This window comes from Adiantum capillus-veneris, chromosome 6 (genome assembly GCF_014529385.1).
Source record: "Adiantum capillus-veneris isolate H3 chromosome 6, ASM1452938v2, whole genome shotgun sequence".
NCBI classification, from domain to species: Eukaryota; Viridiplantae; Streptophyta; class Polypodiopsida; order Polypodiales; family Pteridaceae; genus Adiantum; species Adiantum capillus-veneris.
The window spans coordinates 135,081,768-135,099,807 of record NC_140936.1 but is presented as its reverse complement, the minus strand read 5'-3'; the positions used below and the strand labels follow the sequence as shown (position 1 = coordinate 135,099,807).

At 45.2% G+C, this 18,040-nt stretch overlaps 1 protein-coding gene across 4 annotated transcripts in view; it reads left to right on the top strand.

Annotated features, from left to right (window-relative positions):
* The first annotated feature begins 575 nt into the window (after positions 1-575).
* LOC147456322 (Ribosomal protein L7Ae/L30e/S12e/Gadd45 family protein) overlaps positions 576-18,040 on the top strand; it is a 44,543-nt gene continuing 27,078 nt past the window's right edge. Inside the window, exons 1-2 of one of the 4 annotated variants that reach the window (XM_086514838.1) lie at positions 576-733; positions 804-879. In XM_086514838.1, coding sequence (XP_086370964.1) covers positions 688-733; positions 804-879 — 122 coding nt within the window. In that variant the 5' untranslated portion in view covers positions 576-687. The remainder of the gene's footprint in view (positions 734-803; positions 880-18,040) is intronic. The other 3 variants (XM_086514840.1, XM_086514839.1, XM_086514841.1) reach the window with 3 other exon arrangements.

The window sequence follows — 18,040 nt, the reverse complement described above, 5'->3', positions numbered from 1 at the left end:
TGTGAAATGTCCTAAGTACACGTGCTGAAAATTGCTTCGCATACACCTCCTTTTCTGCCGAAAGGCACTGCCAAGAAAGCTTTTTGCATCTCAGACAATCACAATCTGTGGGGACCATATACAATATATTATAGTTTATCATTATTTTCTTTCTTAATGTTTATATAGTACTATAGTAGGGGGTACCCAATTGTAGAAAAAGAAATTGCAGCCGAATCTTAAATCGATGCCGCACTTTGCTGGGAAAAAGCAAAGGCGATTTTTGGCTAGTCAGACGGACGAAGAGCAGGTGAGGAAAGGCTACAACAGGTAGAAGAGATGGCTGGGGGCGCAGAGACTGAGGGTGACGAGAAGCTGGTGGGAGGGGAGGCAGGTCGAAGCACGTAGAGGAGGAGCAAGCGTATGCTTTTTTTTTAATTAAATGGCTAGCAAAGGAGCGCATCTCAGGGCGTTTGTTGGAGTGGCTACGTGCTGCCTCACGAAATCGATGTTTGACCGCTGGTCTGGGTTAGATTCACATCTGTTCACCTCATTTTATGAGGTAAGGGGGGCAATGTAGAAATTCCTGCGATTCCCTTGAGAGGGTAATATACCTAAGAGCGAGCCATTTTAAACTTGTCAGCTATTACCTAAAGGCACTCTTGGCATCCCGTGGAAGGTGGTGTATAAGACGGGACTGTATAACCCATGAAGATCCAGCAACACGAAGAGAAAGACGACCCTTTACCTCGTGGTGCTCTCTCTTTCTCTCTTTCTCTCGCTCGCTTTCGTTGAGCTGAAACCTTGCTCTTTGCTCTTGACAGGCGGTAATACCCCCCAAAGTGCCCAGCTCCACCTGGGCGGTTATCAACTCGATTGCCTCCTGGACGTCCTTCGCAGGTTGTCTCGGTGCATATTCTTCTTCCTCTTCTTGTTCTTTCACGAGGCTTGTTCTGCATTGTTGAAGCATAGTTTTGGAAAAGCTTGTTGGAGGCTGCCTTATGCTATCCAGGTTCAACTTAGGGTTTAGTGACTTCGCTGCATGTGCCAGTTTGTGCCTGAAGGCCAGTGCCTGAGAATTTAGCCGCTATTCTTAAGAAAACCAGTGAGTTAGTAGTCCATAGTACATTGGCTTGCTAAACAAGCCTCGAAGAAGTATCATGAAAGGTCGTGCATCTCCTAGAGTTGTTCAAGTGGGGCTCCAAGATACAACACTATATACAATCATTTGATTTTTGGAAGGGTGGGGTCTTCGCTATCTCCCAAGGTTTTATTGGCCGTTCTAAGTTTTGTCATCACTTTTCCTGTGGAAAAAACATATTTCTAAACATATTTATTTTATGAAGGAAGAATTCTCAAATTTTTAATCATGTGCTTAGTAAATTTGTACTTCGTTCCAAAATATACAAGGAGCATTGTAAAGTGGAGAATTGGATCAAAGGAGGGTAACCTATCATATGAAACCAAAATTTGTAGGGTGCTCTATTGCTTACTGGTGCAGAACTGTGTAACATCCTTAAGGTATTGGCTACTTCACACGAAGTAAACAAGGAGCTAGAATGCTTCAACACAACGAGGATGACCCTACATTGGTTCCAAACACTCGTGCACCTTTTGGCATCTCTTTGTTATTATCTTCAGCTAACTTCTCAAGAGAAAAACTAGCAAATTTGGAGAGAGATTTTACAGCCCACATGAAGTCCAAACTACCTCCCTTAGAGATTGTGCAGATGGTTTGCTGTCACCTTGTGACTTTGCATCCCTCTTGTGAGAGATCTCTTGGTTGACTACACTGTCACGTCCCATCCTATCCCATCTTTGATCTTGGTGGAACCCAAAAACACAGTAAGGTAATTGGCCTCTAATTTGACCACTTTTTGGCTGAGTGACAATAGAAACAATTAGATAGACTTGTAGAATATTCAATAGAATCATGTACTTGAGCTGGATCACTTTTTGTGTGACGACAATGAAAAGCAGCACATTGGCTATTTATTTAACAGAGTTTCATACCCAAGATCACTTGGGAGTGTCGATCTCTCTAATCAATGCTTTTGAAGAGTGGCAGGTAACCGATAAAAGGTGGGCTTGTCGAGCTTCTCCATAGTTCCTCTATTCCACTCATCTAGAGCAGACCTTGCACATTGCAGGAGGCCAATTGACATGACGTGGAAAAAAGCAATTTGGTGTGGGCGCAAAGCCGCTAAGGGGTGCACCCGTAGGAAGGAGTTGAGCTTGTGTAAGAGTAATTGCCTTCTTAAGCAAGATTGCAAGCAGTATCAAGGATCTAGTACCCCATGAACCCAAGTACCCAAGTACTTGATGCATGGTCATCACGAGAAGTGGAATGGATACTCTACTTGAATGTAAGGTGCAGCGGAAGTGAATGTTGATATTGCTCAAGATGAGTGCTCCGAATTGCGCACAAGGGTTCCTTTTAATTACGGAAGGGAGAGCCTTCCATTCCTTTAGAGAGAGAGTGCAATGATCACAAACAAAGTGAATGCTATTGTGAATGAAGGTGCTGAGACTGAGAGAGAGAGAAAGAGAGAAGAATACGACACCAAATGGTTCTCAAATCCTCCTCCAAGGGCCCCCCTCTCTATGGCGAGAGAGGTCTATGTTATAGATTGCTCAAATCCGTTACAATGGTCTAGATGCAATGGACTTGCCGATGATGTCGATGACAATGACGGCGACGACGAGGACGGGCTGAAAACTGAAAACGCTAGGGTTGAAAAGCTAAAATCTGCAAAACGCTGACTTCTTCTTGGATATTGACACTATGTCGGCGAGGATGGCGATGACGACGACTCGACGACGATGCGCCGAATACGCAGATGCTGAAATCTGAAAACAGTGGGCTGAAACCGTAAACGCTGACTGACTTGACGGTACGACGAGGATCTGTTGCAGGTAGGTGAGATCTGCGAGGCTAGGGGCTAAATCTGCAAAGGCTAAGTGCTAAAAACTGAAAACGCTAATGGTCTTGGCTGATTTGGCGTCGGGAATCTGGAGAACGCTAGGCTTGATCTGTAACTGAAAAAGTAAGGCTGTTTTGCTACTTGAGGAAACGCTAGGGGAAACTACTGCAGGAAACGCTAGTGGAACTGGAATCCAAAAACGTTGGCTGCTTCTGTTCGCTGAAAATGCCAAAGAGTCTTTTGCCGATCTTGCTGAGAAGTTGAACTGCAAGTCGCCTGAGCTTCTTCTGCTGATAATGAGCGTCCCCTATCTGCTTATATAGCTGTTGAAAACTGGGTCGAGCAGTCATCCCTATAGCCCCACGAGCCTGGAAATTGGTAAAATTAAATAATAAAAATGCAAAATTCTTTGTAAAATGTTCAGTCCCAAAACTGACTGGGATTTGGACCTTTTGCTTGGACAATGCATATGCGGGTTGATACTGGGTGTGCAATCAGAGGATATGCAACTACTCTAAGTGTCTGGACATGCACGGCCTACTCACAGGCTCACAAAAATGCCGAAACACTCTCTAGGCTGACCTACGCGTTGGCGGCGAGTTTTTACCCCTTTCAAAACATCTGTCATGGGAGCCGCAATGCGTGCAAAATTCTCTATGTGCAAATTATATGCTTGACATAAATCAAGAAAAGAACACACATCATATGCAGTTTTGGGCAAATCCCAATTACGAACCTGTTCTACCTTCACGGGATCGAGCTTGACACCATCTGCAGAAATGATATAACCCAGATAAGTAACTTCAATGAGAATAAACTCAGATTTCTTAGGTGCATTGTACAGCTAACACTCATCCAAACGGGCTAAAACCCTTTCTACATCCTTTTCATGTTGTTCCCACGATGCATAAAAAATGAGAATATCATCAAGAAAGATAAACACATACATGCCAATCATATAGCCAAAACGGCCTACCATGAGACGGTTAAATGTACCCACGGCACCTGTCAATCCAAAAGGCATAACCACATACTCCTATTGTCCTCGCTTTGTGCGAAAGGCGGTCTTGTAGATGTCGCCTTTGAATACCCTTACCTGATGGCAAGGTAGTTAGGTACGTAGTGTTCCGTACAAATTCTGTTCGTAAGGTATGTAGTACAGAATGGATTGAGTTTTTAGGTACGTAAAAATTCGTACTTTTTTTTTACAAAGCCTAAAACTAAGTGTACTTCATACATTTATATATGCATTCACCAAGACTTCTAATAAAGACTAGCAAATCAACAATAGACTATTGCAATTGCCAAAAACTAGAGTCCACGACTCTAACCGAACAATGAAAACACAAAGTTGAGCTTAGCTAACCAAATAGTGTCAGATGTCTGTCGTCATGGTCACATAAAACTAAGAGCATTAAAGTAAATACATAATGAACCATTATAATCCAAGACTGAAGTATGAAGTCTTGACTCTAATAAGTAATAAGTACTACAAACCGCACACTGCACTCAAAGCTGGCATCTGCAAGAGAGGAGCGCACACTGCATTGTACTTGTATCTCTGCTAAAACCAGTCGCTCTCAGCTGGCACCTGCAAGAGAGGAGCACACACTGCACTGTACCTGTATCTCTGCTAAAACCAATCGCTCTCAGCTGCAGCAAGGTGTTTCTTGAAAAGAGAGGCCTAATCGGCTAAAATAGAGCAGCCCACAAAAAAAAGAGGAAAAAAAAGTGTACGGATCCTATCCGTACGTACTGTTCTGTACTGTATGGATATAATCCGTATATACATATGGATGCAACCTTGCCTGATGGTATCCACTTTTGAGATCGACCTTATGGAAAACCTTTGCCCCATTGAGCCTATCGAGGATATACTCAATGCGAGGCATCAGAAACTTGTTCTTGACGGTCATCTTGTTTAAAGCCCTGTAATCAACACACAACGAGACGAACCATCCTTCTTGTGGTCAAATAAGATAGGAGCAGCAAAAGGACTTACCTAGGACGTATTCCGTCAGTTGCCGCTCTAACACTTCTTCTTGAGTCTTGTTCAAACGGTAAGGAGCCTTATTGACTGGCTGTGTCCCCTCCGTGAGTTCGATCCTATGGTCCTCTGGCCACTCGGGAGGGAGACGGGGTGGAAGATCATCTTGCAAAAAGAGGTGCTCATACTTGGTAAACAAAGCTGAATACCTGTCTGGAGCCTTAATGCTTTGGGTAAGTGGAGAGGCATAGATGAATGCTGCTTGTGTTTCTCTTCGTAATTCACGTTTCGCCTGCACATGAGAAATGAGATAAAGAATGCAGACCCTCCTCACCACGAATGATCATGGGAGAGCCACTTTTGGCATTTAGAGTGAGCGTATTGTCTGCCCAATCAATCAGAGGGTTATGCTCACGAAACCATCGACAGCCCAAAATCATCACATCGTGAGAGAGGAGACACAAAATTTTTTCTATGGAAGGTAGCTTGCTGAACAGTGAATAACACATCAAGGCACTCTTGCGTAATGAGAGAGTCTATACCGGGAGCGAAGCCTGACACCTCGAGAGTTGTCGTCTGGCTAACCTCCAAGCGGGCTCTTTGTACAAGAGAGTCACCAATTACATCATGCATACTGCCTGAATCAAACAATATGACAAAATGTTGACCTGTCACATGACCATAACATTTAAAGAGAGACTCATCAATGTGTGTCAGAAACATGTGGAGAATCAAATTGGTTCACTAAAGTGCTTGTGGTAGCTGTCGGTGCTTTGGGTTCTTTAGGTTGTGTTGTCTTAGGACATGCCTTCTTTATATGACCCCTGACGTGACATTGATAACATCGACCTTCCTTAGCATAAATGATTTGTTCTAATATCCTCCTATAATTCCTTGTGCAGCTTTTTCATATGGGGTTAGCTTAGGTTTAGCAGGTGTTTTAGCTTTACCCTTAGATTCATTTTGAGAGTTCTTATCTGAAGAATTAGAGGAAGATGGGCTAGAAGAGTTACCATTCTTACCATTCTTATCGTTCTTACCGTTCTGTGGGTTTTGAGGAGTTTGAGAGGTACTGTGAGAAGACTTGTTCTCCTTAGGCTTTCCTTTGTTGTGCTGATCTCCTATGCGACAGCAATCGCTACTGCCTTGTTGAGATCCACAGGGTCGAGTACTTCAACATCATACTTGATATACTTGTCCAACCCGAAAAGGAATGCCTCTTTGCGCTCATCATCCGATTTGCGTAATTGGGTGCCGAGCTTGTCACGTGACACATCCAACCCTGTGTGTCCGTGGACAAGCTACAGCATGACCAGGGTTCAATTCAGTCAAGTCAGTCTAGAATAAGAAGTGATCTGGCACTTTTGTGAGTTTGTTCGCAGACCGTGCATGTCCAGACACTTAGATTAGATGCATATCCTCTGGTTGCACACAGCATGACCATCAGATTCCAGTCAGATCCAATCAGTAGCATTTTTACAGTGCATAGACCTATTTTCCCTATTTTTGACAATTTTCACTTATTATTTTTAAGTGACTTTTGTTGAAAAGTAGGTAGGGCAAATTTACTAAGTTTGTATATAAGCAAACCTAGCGCTAGCACTTTCTGGCAGAAGTGGCAGCAGGAACCAGTGTGTTCAACAGGTACCTTCTCAGCAAGACCCCCCACGTCAGCAGGGCTAGTGTTTTTGCATCTACAAGGACCTAGCGTTTTCATCCACAGGCAGCCTGGCGTTTTGTGCACATCAGATCAGCCCTGGCAGGCAACAAGACAGAACAAGAAGCCTAGCGTTTTGCATTTGCAGGACATCCGGCAGTACTAGGAGGATTATCAGCGCTAGCGTTTTTGCATCTGCAAGGCCTTTCAACGTTTTTGCAGATCTTCGCGACGGAATCTCCACAAGCACCAGCGTTTTCAGTTTTCAGAAGTCAGACTCCGCAGTAGAAGTCCTGAACCTCGCAGATTTCACCTTCCCGCAGCAGATCTTCGCCGCACGATCAGATCTCGCGAAGTTTGTAGTTTCAGCCCGGAAAACACAGATTTCAGCATCTGCGTTTTCAGCACGTCGTCGCCATCGACATCATCGTCGACGACATAGAGTCAAAATTCAGCAGATAAAGATTTGCAGATTTCAGCCATTAGCATTTTCAGATTTCAGCCCGTCTCGTTGTCGTCCTCATCGTCGTCGACATCGTCGGCAAGTCCAAGCATTGTAGAGATTTGTGCAATCATAAGTAGACCGCTCTCGCCATAGAGAGTGGGGCCTTCGGAGGAGGGTTTGACAACATTCTGGTGTCGTATTCTCTTCTCTCTCTATCTCTTAGTCTCAGCACCTTCATTCACAGTGTTCATCCACTTTGTGTGTGTCCATTGCACTCTCTCACTAAAGGAACGGAAGGCTCTCCCTTCAGTCAGTAAAAGGAATCCTTGAGCACAGTTCGGAGCACTCATCTTGAGCAAAGTTCATCATTCATTCCGTTGCACCTTACATTGGTATTAGAGCTTTGGCAGTGTTCTGTATCACTTAAGGAAAGAACCACATAATTCTTTTTGCTTGTTGCGGTCGCACGTAACCCAAGTCCTCTTGGGCGTGTCGATTCCTAATCGTGTTTTTGAAGAGTGACAGGAAACCCAAGAAAGAAGGGCTTGTCCAGCCTCCCCTTGTGCCTCTTTTCACTCATTGAGAGCGGACCGTGCACTTAGCGGCCGGCCAATCGACGTGAGGTGGGAAAAAGCAACCTTGGTGTGACCCGCGGAAAAGAGCAGAACTCGGGTGAAGAGAAGATTCTTCTCAAACACAGATTGCAAGTGAAAGAAGACCACAAGCACCTCAAGAACCTCAAGAACCCCAAGAACCAAGACCCACAAGAACCCAAGTTCCTTGTGAACTTAAGAACCCAAGACTTCAATGGATGGTCATCACTCGAAGCAGAATGGATACTTCGCTTGGAGGTGATGAGATGAGTGAGGCGAAGAAGAATTTCCCCCACCAGGAGGTTTTTCTGACCCTCTCCCTTCCCCATCCACGCAAAGAATTGCACTAACTCCTATGGAGGCTTTCGACATGACGATGATGGACAGGAAGTTAGAACGCGAAGCAAGAAGAGCAGAAAGAATGGTAGAATTTGATCGTGAATGTGCAGAAAGAAAAGCAGAAATGGATCGCGAGAACAAAGCAAGAAAAGCCGTGAACGACCGACACATGAAAGAGATGTTGCGACTCTTTTCTCAAGTGCAGGCACAGATGCAAAAGATTCGGGAAAAGGAGACTCTCTCAGTCTCTTCGTCTCCAAAGCATGACACATAGGATTTGCATGAAGATAAGCATGATGATTTGAATGACAATGACACGCAAGATGATTTGCATGATGATCAAGATGTGTTTTCTCACAAGCATGATGATTTGTATGATCAAGACGTGATTGTTCACAAGGATGATGGTTTAGTTGATGCTTTTTCTAGCGAAGCTAACCTCATTGCAGATTCAATCAATCACGACGAACCGATCTTGGCTCTCGAGTCAAGGTCCACAGAACCCCCACAGGAAGATTCGATCAACCACTACGAACCGATCTTGGCTCTCGAGCCTAGGTCCAAAGAACCCTTACAAGAAGTACTATGTGTTCGAATGATTAGTCAGCACGCATTGTTCGAGTGTTTCATTTGTGATCGTTTCCTGTATTTTAGTCAGTGTCTTTATGTGATCCCTTTTCCTAGGCATGGCATATCGTACGTTGAGCACGTTACACTCGTGAATGAGCAAGGATGTATGCGGATTGTTCATGAAAAGCTAAAAAGTATGCATTCAAGGAAGTCACATTCCATGTCTCTTCCTTGGCACGACACAGTTGTAGAAAGAGCACATGAAAGTATGAGCACCAAGCATTGGCATTTCCGTTGTGAATTGCCACATTTGATTGATTTAGATCAGCAAGACAAGATTTGATCTCATTGTTCGCGTGTGTGTGGTGAATGGTTTGGCAATCCGTCTATTTGTTCATCTACATTGCATGCACAATCTTTTAGGAAGACGAGATTTTTTCCAGTCACCTTACATGGAATAGGTATGTTCATGTTTTTGTGTTGGAAGTGGTTTCAAGAATTTTCAGCCATGGAGATTCTAGAAGAAGGAAAAAGCACGACTCTAGACGAAGTTGATGCATTGAAGGAGCCACAGAAGACTTTGTGTCGCTTTCAACGCGACCCAAAGAAGAAGGCATTGCGGACCTTTATGAAGTTCAAGTATCGCACGACCCACACATCAGAGTGGGTTGGCGAAGAGTCCTTTGCAGGATTCCGGATGTTATTGGCGATCTCCCTCGACGCCATATAGTTCGGTACCAGTATCTCACTTTGAAAAGGAGGGGATGTTGTCACGTGACACATCCAACCCTATGTGTCCGTGGACAAGCTACAGCATGACGAGTATTCAATTCAGTCAAGTCAGTCTAGAATAGGAACTTTTGTGAGTGTTTGCAGACCGTGCATGTCCAGACACTTAGATTAGATGCATATCCTCTGGTTACACACAACATGACCATCAGATTCCAGTCAGATCCCATCAGTAGCATTTTTACAGTGCATAGATCTATTTTCCTTATTTTTGACAATTTTCACTTTTTATTTTTAAGTGACTTTTGTTCGAAAGTAGGTAGGGCAAATTTACTAAGTTTGTATATAAGCAAACCTAGCGCTAGCACTTTCTGGCAGAAGTGGCAGCAGGAACCAGTGTGTTCAACAGGCACCTTCTCAGCAAGACCCCCCACATCAGCAGGGCTAGCGTTTTTGCATCTTAAGGACCTTGCGTTTTCATCTATAGGCAGCTTGGCGTTTTGTGCACAGCAGATCAGCCCCGGCAGCAGCAAGACGGAACAAGAAGCCTAGCGTTTTGCATTTGCAGGACATCCGGCAACACTAGGAGGATTTTTAGCCCTAGCGTTTTTGCATTTGCAAGGCCTTTCAGCGTTTTTGCAGATCTTCGCGACGGAATCTCCACAAGCCACCAGCGTTTCCAGTTTTCAGCAGTCAGACTCTGCAGTAGAAGTCCCGAACCTCGCAGATCTCACCTTCCCGTAGCAGATTCTCGCCGCACGGTCAAGTCCAAGCATTGTAGAGATTTGTGCAATCATAAGTAGACCGCTCTCGCCATAGAGTGGGGCCTTCGGAGGAGGGTTTGACAACATTCTGGTGTCGTATTCTCTTCTCTATCTATCTCTCAGTCTCAACACCTTCATTCACAGTGTTTATCCACTTTGTTTGTGTCCATTGCACTCTCTCACTAAAGGAACGGAAGGCTCTCCCTTCCGTAAGTAAAAGGAATCCTTGAGCACAGTTCGGAGCACTCATCTTGAGCAAAGTTCATCATTCATTCCGCTGCACCTTACAGAGCTGCAAAACACGGTTAGAGAAAGACATAACTGGCATACCATTTTGCTTGAGACTGTGCCAATCTTCTTTCAACCGCGCTACATATTGAGGTGGCATAAACCGTGCCTTGAGCTTGTCTTGGAAGTTGGCCCAATTGAAAGAAAGGGGCATGCCTTCCTCGGCTTCCTCTAGGTGCGCGACCAACTGTGCCTCTTGCCACGCTTGATACCAATTAATGGCATCACCGGCAAGATACATGGTTGTTGTCAAAAGCTTGCTATTCCTTGTTTCCTTAGTTGTCGCAAAGTAAGCATTAAATTGATGCAACCAAGAATGAATAACATTAGCATTCATCTTATCGTCATATTTATTGAATGTCAACTTTTCAGTGACTGGATTGTTGGAGTCCGCATCTCTACTTGTGCTCCCTGATGAACTGCCCACATCTTTGATTGGCTCGGATTTCGAGGTGAGTACCTGTAGGACCAACTCTTGCATGCGTTGGTCTCTTTGCGCCTCACGCTCTAACTCCATAGCCGCTCGCCTTTCTTCGGCCGCTATGCGTTGAGCTTCGCGTGGTTGCTCCATGGCGGCGTGTTGCGCCTCCTGTTGTAGCATCATGTCCATCAATGACTTGACCAAAGCCTCCATAAGGATTTGGTGCAACCTGTGGCGTAGACGGGGATGGGGGAAGATCTGGAAAAAATCCTCCTGTTGGAGAAACTTCTTCGTCACCAACTCCACTCTCATCACCTTCACGCAAAGTATTCATTCCGCTTCGGGTGATGACCATACTGTCACGTGACACATCCAACCCTATGTGTCCGTGGACAAGCTACAACATGATCAGGGTTCAGTTCAGTCCAGTCAGTCTAGATTAGAAGTGATCTGTCACTTTTTGTGAGTCTATTTGTAGACCGTGCATGATTATCAGTATTCCCATCAGAATCCATCAGATTCCTTCAGGGGAATTTTCCAGTGCATTTAGCCTATTTTCCCTATTTTTGATATTTTTCACTTATTAATTTAAGTGCCTTCCCAACAAAAGTAGGTAGGGCAATTTTGCTAAGTTTGTGTATAAGCAAACCCCAGTTAGCACTAAATGGAGAAGAGGCAGCAGGAGCACCGCTCAACAGGCACCTTCTCAGCGTTTTTGCTCCACAGTAGCTTGGCTAGCGTTTTTGGACAAGACACAGCAGATCAGCGTTTTGCCCTTGCAGATCCTTGGCGACAAGACCACAGCAGATCAGCCTAGCGTTTTTGCATTTGCAGAACCTCGGCGACAGAAACACCATTTTCAGCCCTAGCGTTTTTGCATCTGCCAGCAACCTCAGCGTTTTGCAGATCTATCGCGACAGAATCAGCCCTAGGACCAGCCTTTTCAGTTTTCAGCAGTTAGACTTCGCAGATCAAGTCCCGAACCTCGCAGATCTCACCTTCCCGCAGCAGTTCCTCGTTGCACGGTCAGTTTCCGCAAGGTTTAAGTTTCAGCCCGGAAAACGCAGATTTCAGCATCTGCGTTTTCAGAGCGTCGTCGTCGCATCGTCGCCATCGACATCGTCATCGACATAGAGTCAGAATTTAGCAGATAGAAGATCTGCAGATTTCAGCCCATAGCGTTTTTGGACAGCAGTAGAAAGATTGCAGAATTCAGCCCTTAGGTCGACTTCGTCATCACCGTCGTCACCGTCGACATAGCCTAGACTTGCATCAGTCTCATGCATACCATTTGTACCAGATTGTGCAATCATAAGTAGACCACTCTCGCCGACGAGAGTGGGGCCTTCGGAGGAGGGTTTTACAACGTATCTGGTGTCGTATCTCTCCTCTCTCTATCTCTCAATCTCATACACTTGCACGCATAGTGTCCATTCACTTTGTTTGTGATCATAGCACTCTCTCATTAAGAACGGAAGGCTCTACCTTCCATAAGAACAAAAGGAACCTTGAGCACAGTTCGGAGCACTCATCTTGAGCAAAGCGCAAACAATCATTCCGCTGCACCTAACATTGGTATCAGAGCTTTGGCAGTGTTCTGTATTACTCAAGGAAAGAACCACAAGAACCACAAGATTTTTTTTTTGCTTGTTGCGGTCGCACGAACCCAAGTTCGCTTGGGCGTGTAGATTCCTAATCGTGTTTTGTTGAAAAGTGACAGGAATCCCAAGAAAGAAGGGCTTGTCCAGCCTCCCCTTGTGTCTCTTTTCACTCATTGAGAGCGGACCGTGCACTTAGCGGCTGGCCAATCGACGTGAGGTGGGAAAAAGCAACCTTGGTGTGAGCGCAAGGCCACCAAGGGGTGCGCCCGCAGAAAGGAGTAGAACTCGGGTGAAGAGAAGATCCTTCTCAAACACGGTTTGCAAGCGAAAGAAAACCTCAAGAACTCAAGACCCGCAAGAACCCAAGTTCCTTGTGAACTCAAGAACCTCAAGAACCCCAAGAACCCAAGTTCCTTGTGAACTTAAGAACCCAAGAACCCCAAGAACCCACAACTTCAGAATGGTTGTCACTCGAAGCGGAATGGATACTTCGCTTGGAAGTGATGAGCATGAGAGAGGCGAAGAAGAATTTTCCCCACCAGGAGGTTTTTCTGACCCTTCCCCATCTACGACAAAGATTGCACTAACTCCTATGGAGGAGTTGAAGCAGTTGTTAAAGGAAAGAAAGTTAGAACGTGAAGAAAGAAAAGCAGAAAGAGAAGCAGACAAAAAGGCCTACGAAGAACGAAGGGCAGCCATAGATCGTGAATACAAAGAAGGAATGACAGTCATACAACGTCAGTACGACTTGGAAGAAAAAGAAAGTCAAGCCAAATTTGATCGCGAGAACAAAGCAAGACAAGCAGAGAACAAAGCAATACAAGAATAGAGCGACCGACAAAACAAAGAGTTCTGGTGACTCTATTCTCAAGTTCAGGCACAGATGCAAGAGATTTGAGGAAAGGAGACTCTCTCAGTCTCTTTTGCTCCAAAGCATGACACACAGGATTTGCATGATTGTGAGCAGCATGATGATTTGAATGACAATGATTTGCATGACACTGATAAGCATGATGATTTGGATGTTCATGATAAGCATGATGATTTGCATGATCAAGATGTGATTTCTCACAAGCATGATGATTTGCATGATCAAGATGTGATTTCTCATAAGCATGATGAGTTGCATGAAGAAGATTTGGTTGTTCACAAGAAGGATGGGTTAGTGGATGCTTTTTCTAGCGAAGCTAACCTCGTTGTAGATTCGATCAATCACGAAGAACCGATCTTGGCTTTCGAGTCGAGGTCCAAAGAACCCCCACAGGATGATTCGATCATTCAGGAAGAACCGATCTTGGCTCTCGAGCCTCGGTCCAAAGAACCCTCATAGGAAGTATTATGTGTTCGCATGATTGATACACACGCATTGTTCGAGTGTTTCATTCGTGATCGTTTCCTGTATTTTAGTCAGCGTCTTTATGTGATCCCTTTTCCTAGGCATGACATATTGTATGTTGAGCACGTTTCTCTCATGGATGAGCACGAATGTATGCGGATTTCTCATGAAAAGCTGAAAAGTATGCATTCAGGGAAGTCACATTCCATGTCTCTTCCTTGGATGACACAGTTTTCGAACGAGCACATGAAAGTATGAGCACCAAGCATGCGCATTTCCGTTGTGAATTGCCACAATTGATTGCTCTAGATCCAAAGAGAAAGATTCGATCTCATTGTTTGCATGTGTTTGATGAACGGCTTGTCACTCCATCTCTATGTTCATCCACATTGCATACACAGTCTTCAGAGAAGACAAGATTTTTTCCACTCACTTTACATGGAATAGGTATATTCATGGTTTTGTGTTGGAAATGGTTTCAGGAATTTTCAGCCATGGAGATTCTTGAAGAAGAAGGAAACATGACTCTCAACGAAGTTGAAGCGAAGGAGCCACAGAAGACTTTGTGTCGCTTTTGGCGCGGCCCAAAGAAGCAAGCGTTGCAGACCTTTATGAAGTTCAAGTACCGCACGACCCACACATCAGAGTGGGCCAGCGAATAGTCCCTTCTAGGATTCTGGATGCTATTGGCGATCTCCCTCGACGCCATACAGTTCGGTACCAGTACCTCACTTTGAAAAGGAGGGGATGTCACGTGACATATCCAACCCTATGTGTCCGTGGACAAGCTACAATGTGATCAGGGTTCAGTTCAGTCCAGTCAGTCTAGATTAGAAGTGATCTGGCACTTTTTGTGAGTCTATTCGTAGACTGTGCATGCCCAGTCACTTAGTGTAGATGCATATCCTCTGGTTGCACACAACATAATCATCAGTATTCCCATGAGAATCCATCAGATTCCTTCAGGGGAATTTTCCAGTGCATTTAGCCTATTTTCCCTATTTTTGATATTTGTCACTCATTAATTTAAGTGCCTTCCCAACAAAAGTAGGTAGGGCAATTTTGCTAAGTTTGTATATAAGCAAACCCCGGTTAGCACTAAATGGAGAAGAGGTAGCAGGAGCACTGCTCAACAGTCACCTTCTCAGCAGGACCCCAAAGGCTTCTAGCGTTTTTGCTCCACAGCAGCTTGGCTAGCGTTTTTGGACAAGACACAAAAGATCAGCCAGCGTTTTGCCCTTGCAGATCCCTGGCGACAAGACCACAGCAGATCAGCTTAGCGCTTTTGCATTTGCAGAACCTCGACGACAGAAACACCATTTTCAGCCCTAGCGTTTTTGCATCTGCCAACAACCTCAGCGTTTTGCAGATCTATCGTGACAGAATCAGCCCTAGGACCAGCGTTTTCAGTTTTCAGCAGTTAGACTTCGCAGATCAAGTCCCGAACCTCGCAGATCTCACCTTCCCGCAGCAGTTCCTCGCCACACGGTCAGTTTCCGCAAGGTTTACAGTTTCAGCTTGGAAAACGCAGATTTCAGCATCTGCGTTTTCAGAGCGTCGTCGTCGCATCGTCGCCATCGACATCGTCATCGACATAGAGTCAGAATTCAGCAGATAGAAGATTTTCAGATTTCAGCCCTCGTTTTTGGACAGCAGTAGAAAGATTGCAGATTTCAGCCCTTAGGTCGACTTCGTCATCACCGTCGTCATCGTCGACATAGCCTAGACTTGCATCAGTCTCATGCATACCATTTGTACTAGATTGTGCAATCATAAGTAGACCACTCTCGTCGACGAGAGTGGGGTCTTCGGAGGAGGGTTTTACAACGTATCTCGTGTCGTATCTCTCTTCTCTCTCTATCTCTCAGTCTCATACACTTGCACGCATAGTGTCCATTCACTTTGTTTGTGATCATAGCTCTCTCTCATTAAGAACGGAAGGCTCTACCTTCCATAAGAACAAAAGGAACCTTGAGCACAGTTCGGAGCACTCATCTTGGCAAAGCGCAAACAATCATTCCGTTGCACCTAACATATACACTGAGATCTCGGGTACTGAAGTTCTTGAGGTTCTTGGGTTCTTGAGGTTCTTGAGTTCTGGAGGTCCTCGAGTCCTTGAGCTTGCAATCGGTGTTTGAGAAGGCTTTTCTCTCACCTGAGCTCGACTCTTCCCTGCGGGCGCATCACTTGGCGGCCTTGCGCTCACACCAAAGTTGCTTTTTCCCACCTCACGTCGATTGGCCGGCCGCTAAGTACACGGTTCGCTCTCAATGAGTGAAAAGAGGAACAAGGGGAGGCTGGACAAGCCCTTCTTTCTTGGATTACCTGTCACTCTTCAAAAACACGATTAGGAATCGACACGCCCAAGTGGACGTGGGTTACGGGCGACCGCAACAAGCAAAAAAGTCCTTGTGGTTCTTTCCTTGAGTGATACAGAACACTACCAAAAGCTCTGATACCAATGTAAGGTGTAGCGGAAGTGAATGTTGATATCGCTCAAGATGAGTACTCCGAACTGTGCTCAAGGGTTCCTTTTACTTACGGAAGGGAGAGCCTTCCGTTCCTTTAGAGAGAGAGTGCAATGATCACAAACAAAGTGAATGCTACTGTGAATGAAGGTGCTGAGACTGAGAGAAAGAGATTGAAGAATATGACACCAAACGGTTCTCAAACCCTCCTCCAAGGGCCCCCCTCTCTATGGCGAGAGAGGTCTATGCTATAGATTGCACAAATCTGGTACAATGGTCTAGATGCAATGGACTTGCCGACGATGTCGACAACAATGACGAGGACGGGCTGAAAACTAAAAACGCTAGGGCTGAAAAGTTGAAATCTGCAAAACGTTGACTTCTTGTTGGATATTGACATTGTGTTGACGAGGATGGTGATGGAGACGACTCGACGACAATGCGCTGAAAACGCAGATGCTGAAATCTGAAAACAATGGGCTGAAACTGTAAACGTTGGCTGACTCGACGGTACGGTGAGGATCTGCTGCAGGTAGGTGAGATCTGCGAGGCTAGGGGCTAAATCTGCAAAGGCTAAGTGCTGAAAACTGAAAACGCTAATGGTCTTGGTTGATCTGGCGTCGGGAATTTGGAAAACGCTAGGCCTGATCTGTAACTGAAAACGTTAGGTTGATCTGCTGCTTGAGGAAACGGTGGGGGAAACTGTTGTAGGAAACGCTAGTGAAACTGGGATCCAAAAACGCTAATTGCTTCTGTTGGCTGAAAACGCTAAAGAGTCTTTTGCCGGTCTTGTTGAGAAGTTGAACTGCAAGTCGCCTGAGCTTCTTCTGTTGATAATGAGCGTCCCCTATCTGCTTATATAGCTGTCGAAAACTGGGTCGAGCAGTCATCTCTACAGTCCTACGACCCTAGAAATTGGTAAAATTAAATAATAAAATGCCAAATTCTTTGTAAAATGTTGTGTCCCAAAATTGACCGGGATTTGGATCTTCTGCTTGGACAAAGCATATGCGGGTTGGTATTGGGTGTGCAATCAGAGGATATGCAACTACTCTAAGAGCGTGGACATGCACGGCTTGCTCACAGGCTAACAGAGGTGCCGTAACCCTTCCTAGGCTGACCTGAACCCTAGACCTGAGATAGCTTGTCCACATGCACATAGGGTTAAATGCGTACGTGACATTGAAGGTGATGAGTTTGGAGTTGGAGGAGAAGAAGTCTCTATATCAGGAGGGCCGTTTCTGGCACCTCCTTAATCCCTATCCTCTCCACGCATTGCACCAAGCTCTATGGAGGCTTTGATGAAGTCAATGGTGGAGATGATACTACAACAAGAGGCTCAACGAGCAACATACGAAAGGCAAAGAGTGGAGATGATGCTCCAGTAGGAGGCTCAACTGGCCGCAGTTGAGAGGGAAAGAATGGCTCAAGCTCTCGAAGAAAGGAGGGTAGCTATGGAGCTAGAGTGTGAGAGGGAATGCGAAGCTCAGCGTCTAGTTGCTGAAGAAAAGAGGGTAGCTATAGATCTAGAGTGTTAAGGCCCATAGAGATCTACGATGCAAGAGTTGACGTATCAGCTCCTCTTTAACAGCGATCTGTCAAAAAAGGATGGCGAGTCATCACGTAGATTGGGTAGAGACGATGACTCCAACAATCTAGTCATTGAAAAGTTGACTTTCAGTAACTAGAATGCTGATACAGTTGTTTGTATTTGCAGGTCTTGTGGTTGATGATGATAGTCATGGGGGGACTGATTCCCCCCTCTTCACCATACCTAGCGTTTTGTGTCTCTCTTTCTCTCTCTCCTCTCCTCTCTCATGCTTCCGCACGCGCTCTCACATGGTATCAGAGCTTTAAGCTCTTCATGGTTTGGGCGCTTCACCATTCGCATCAGGTACTCCTCCCAAGGGATCAAATCAGCAGCGTTTCTGTGGATGGA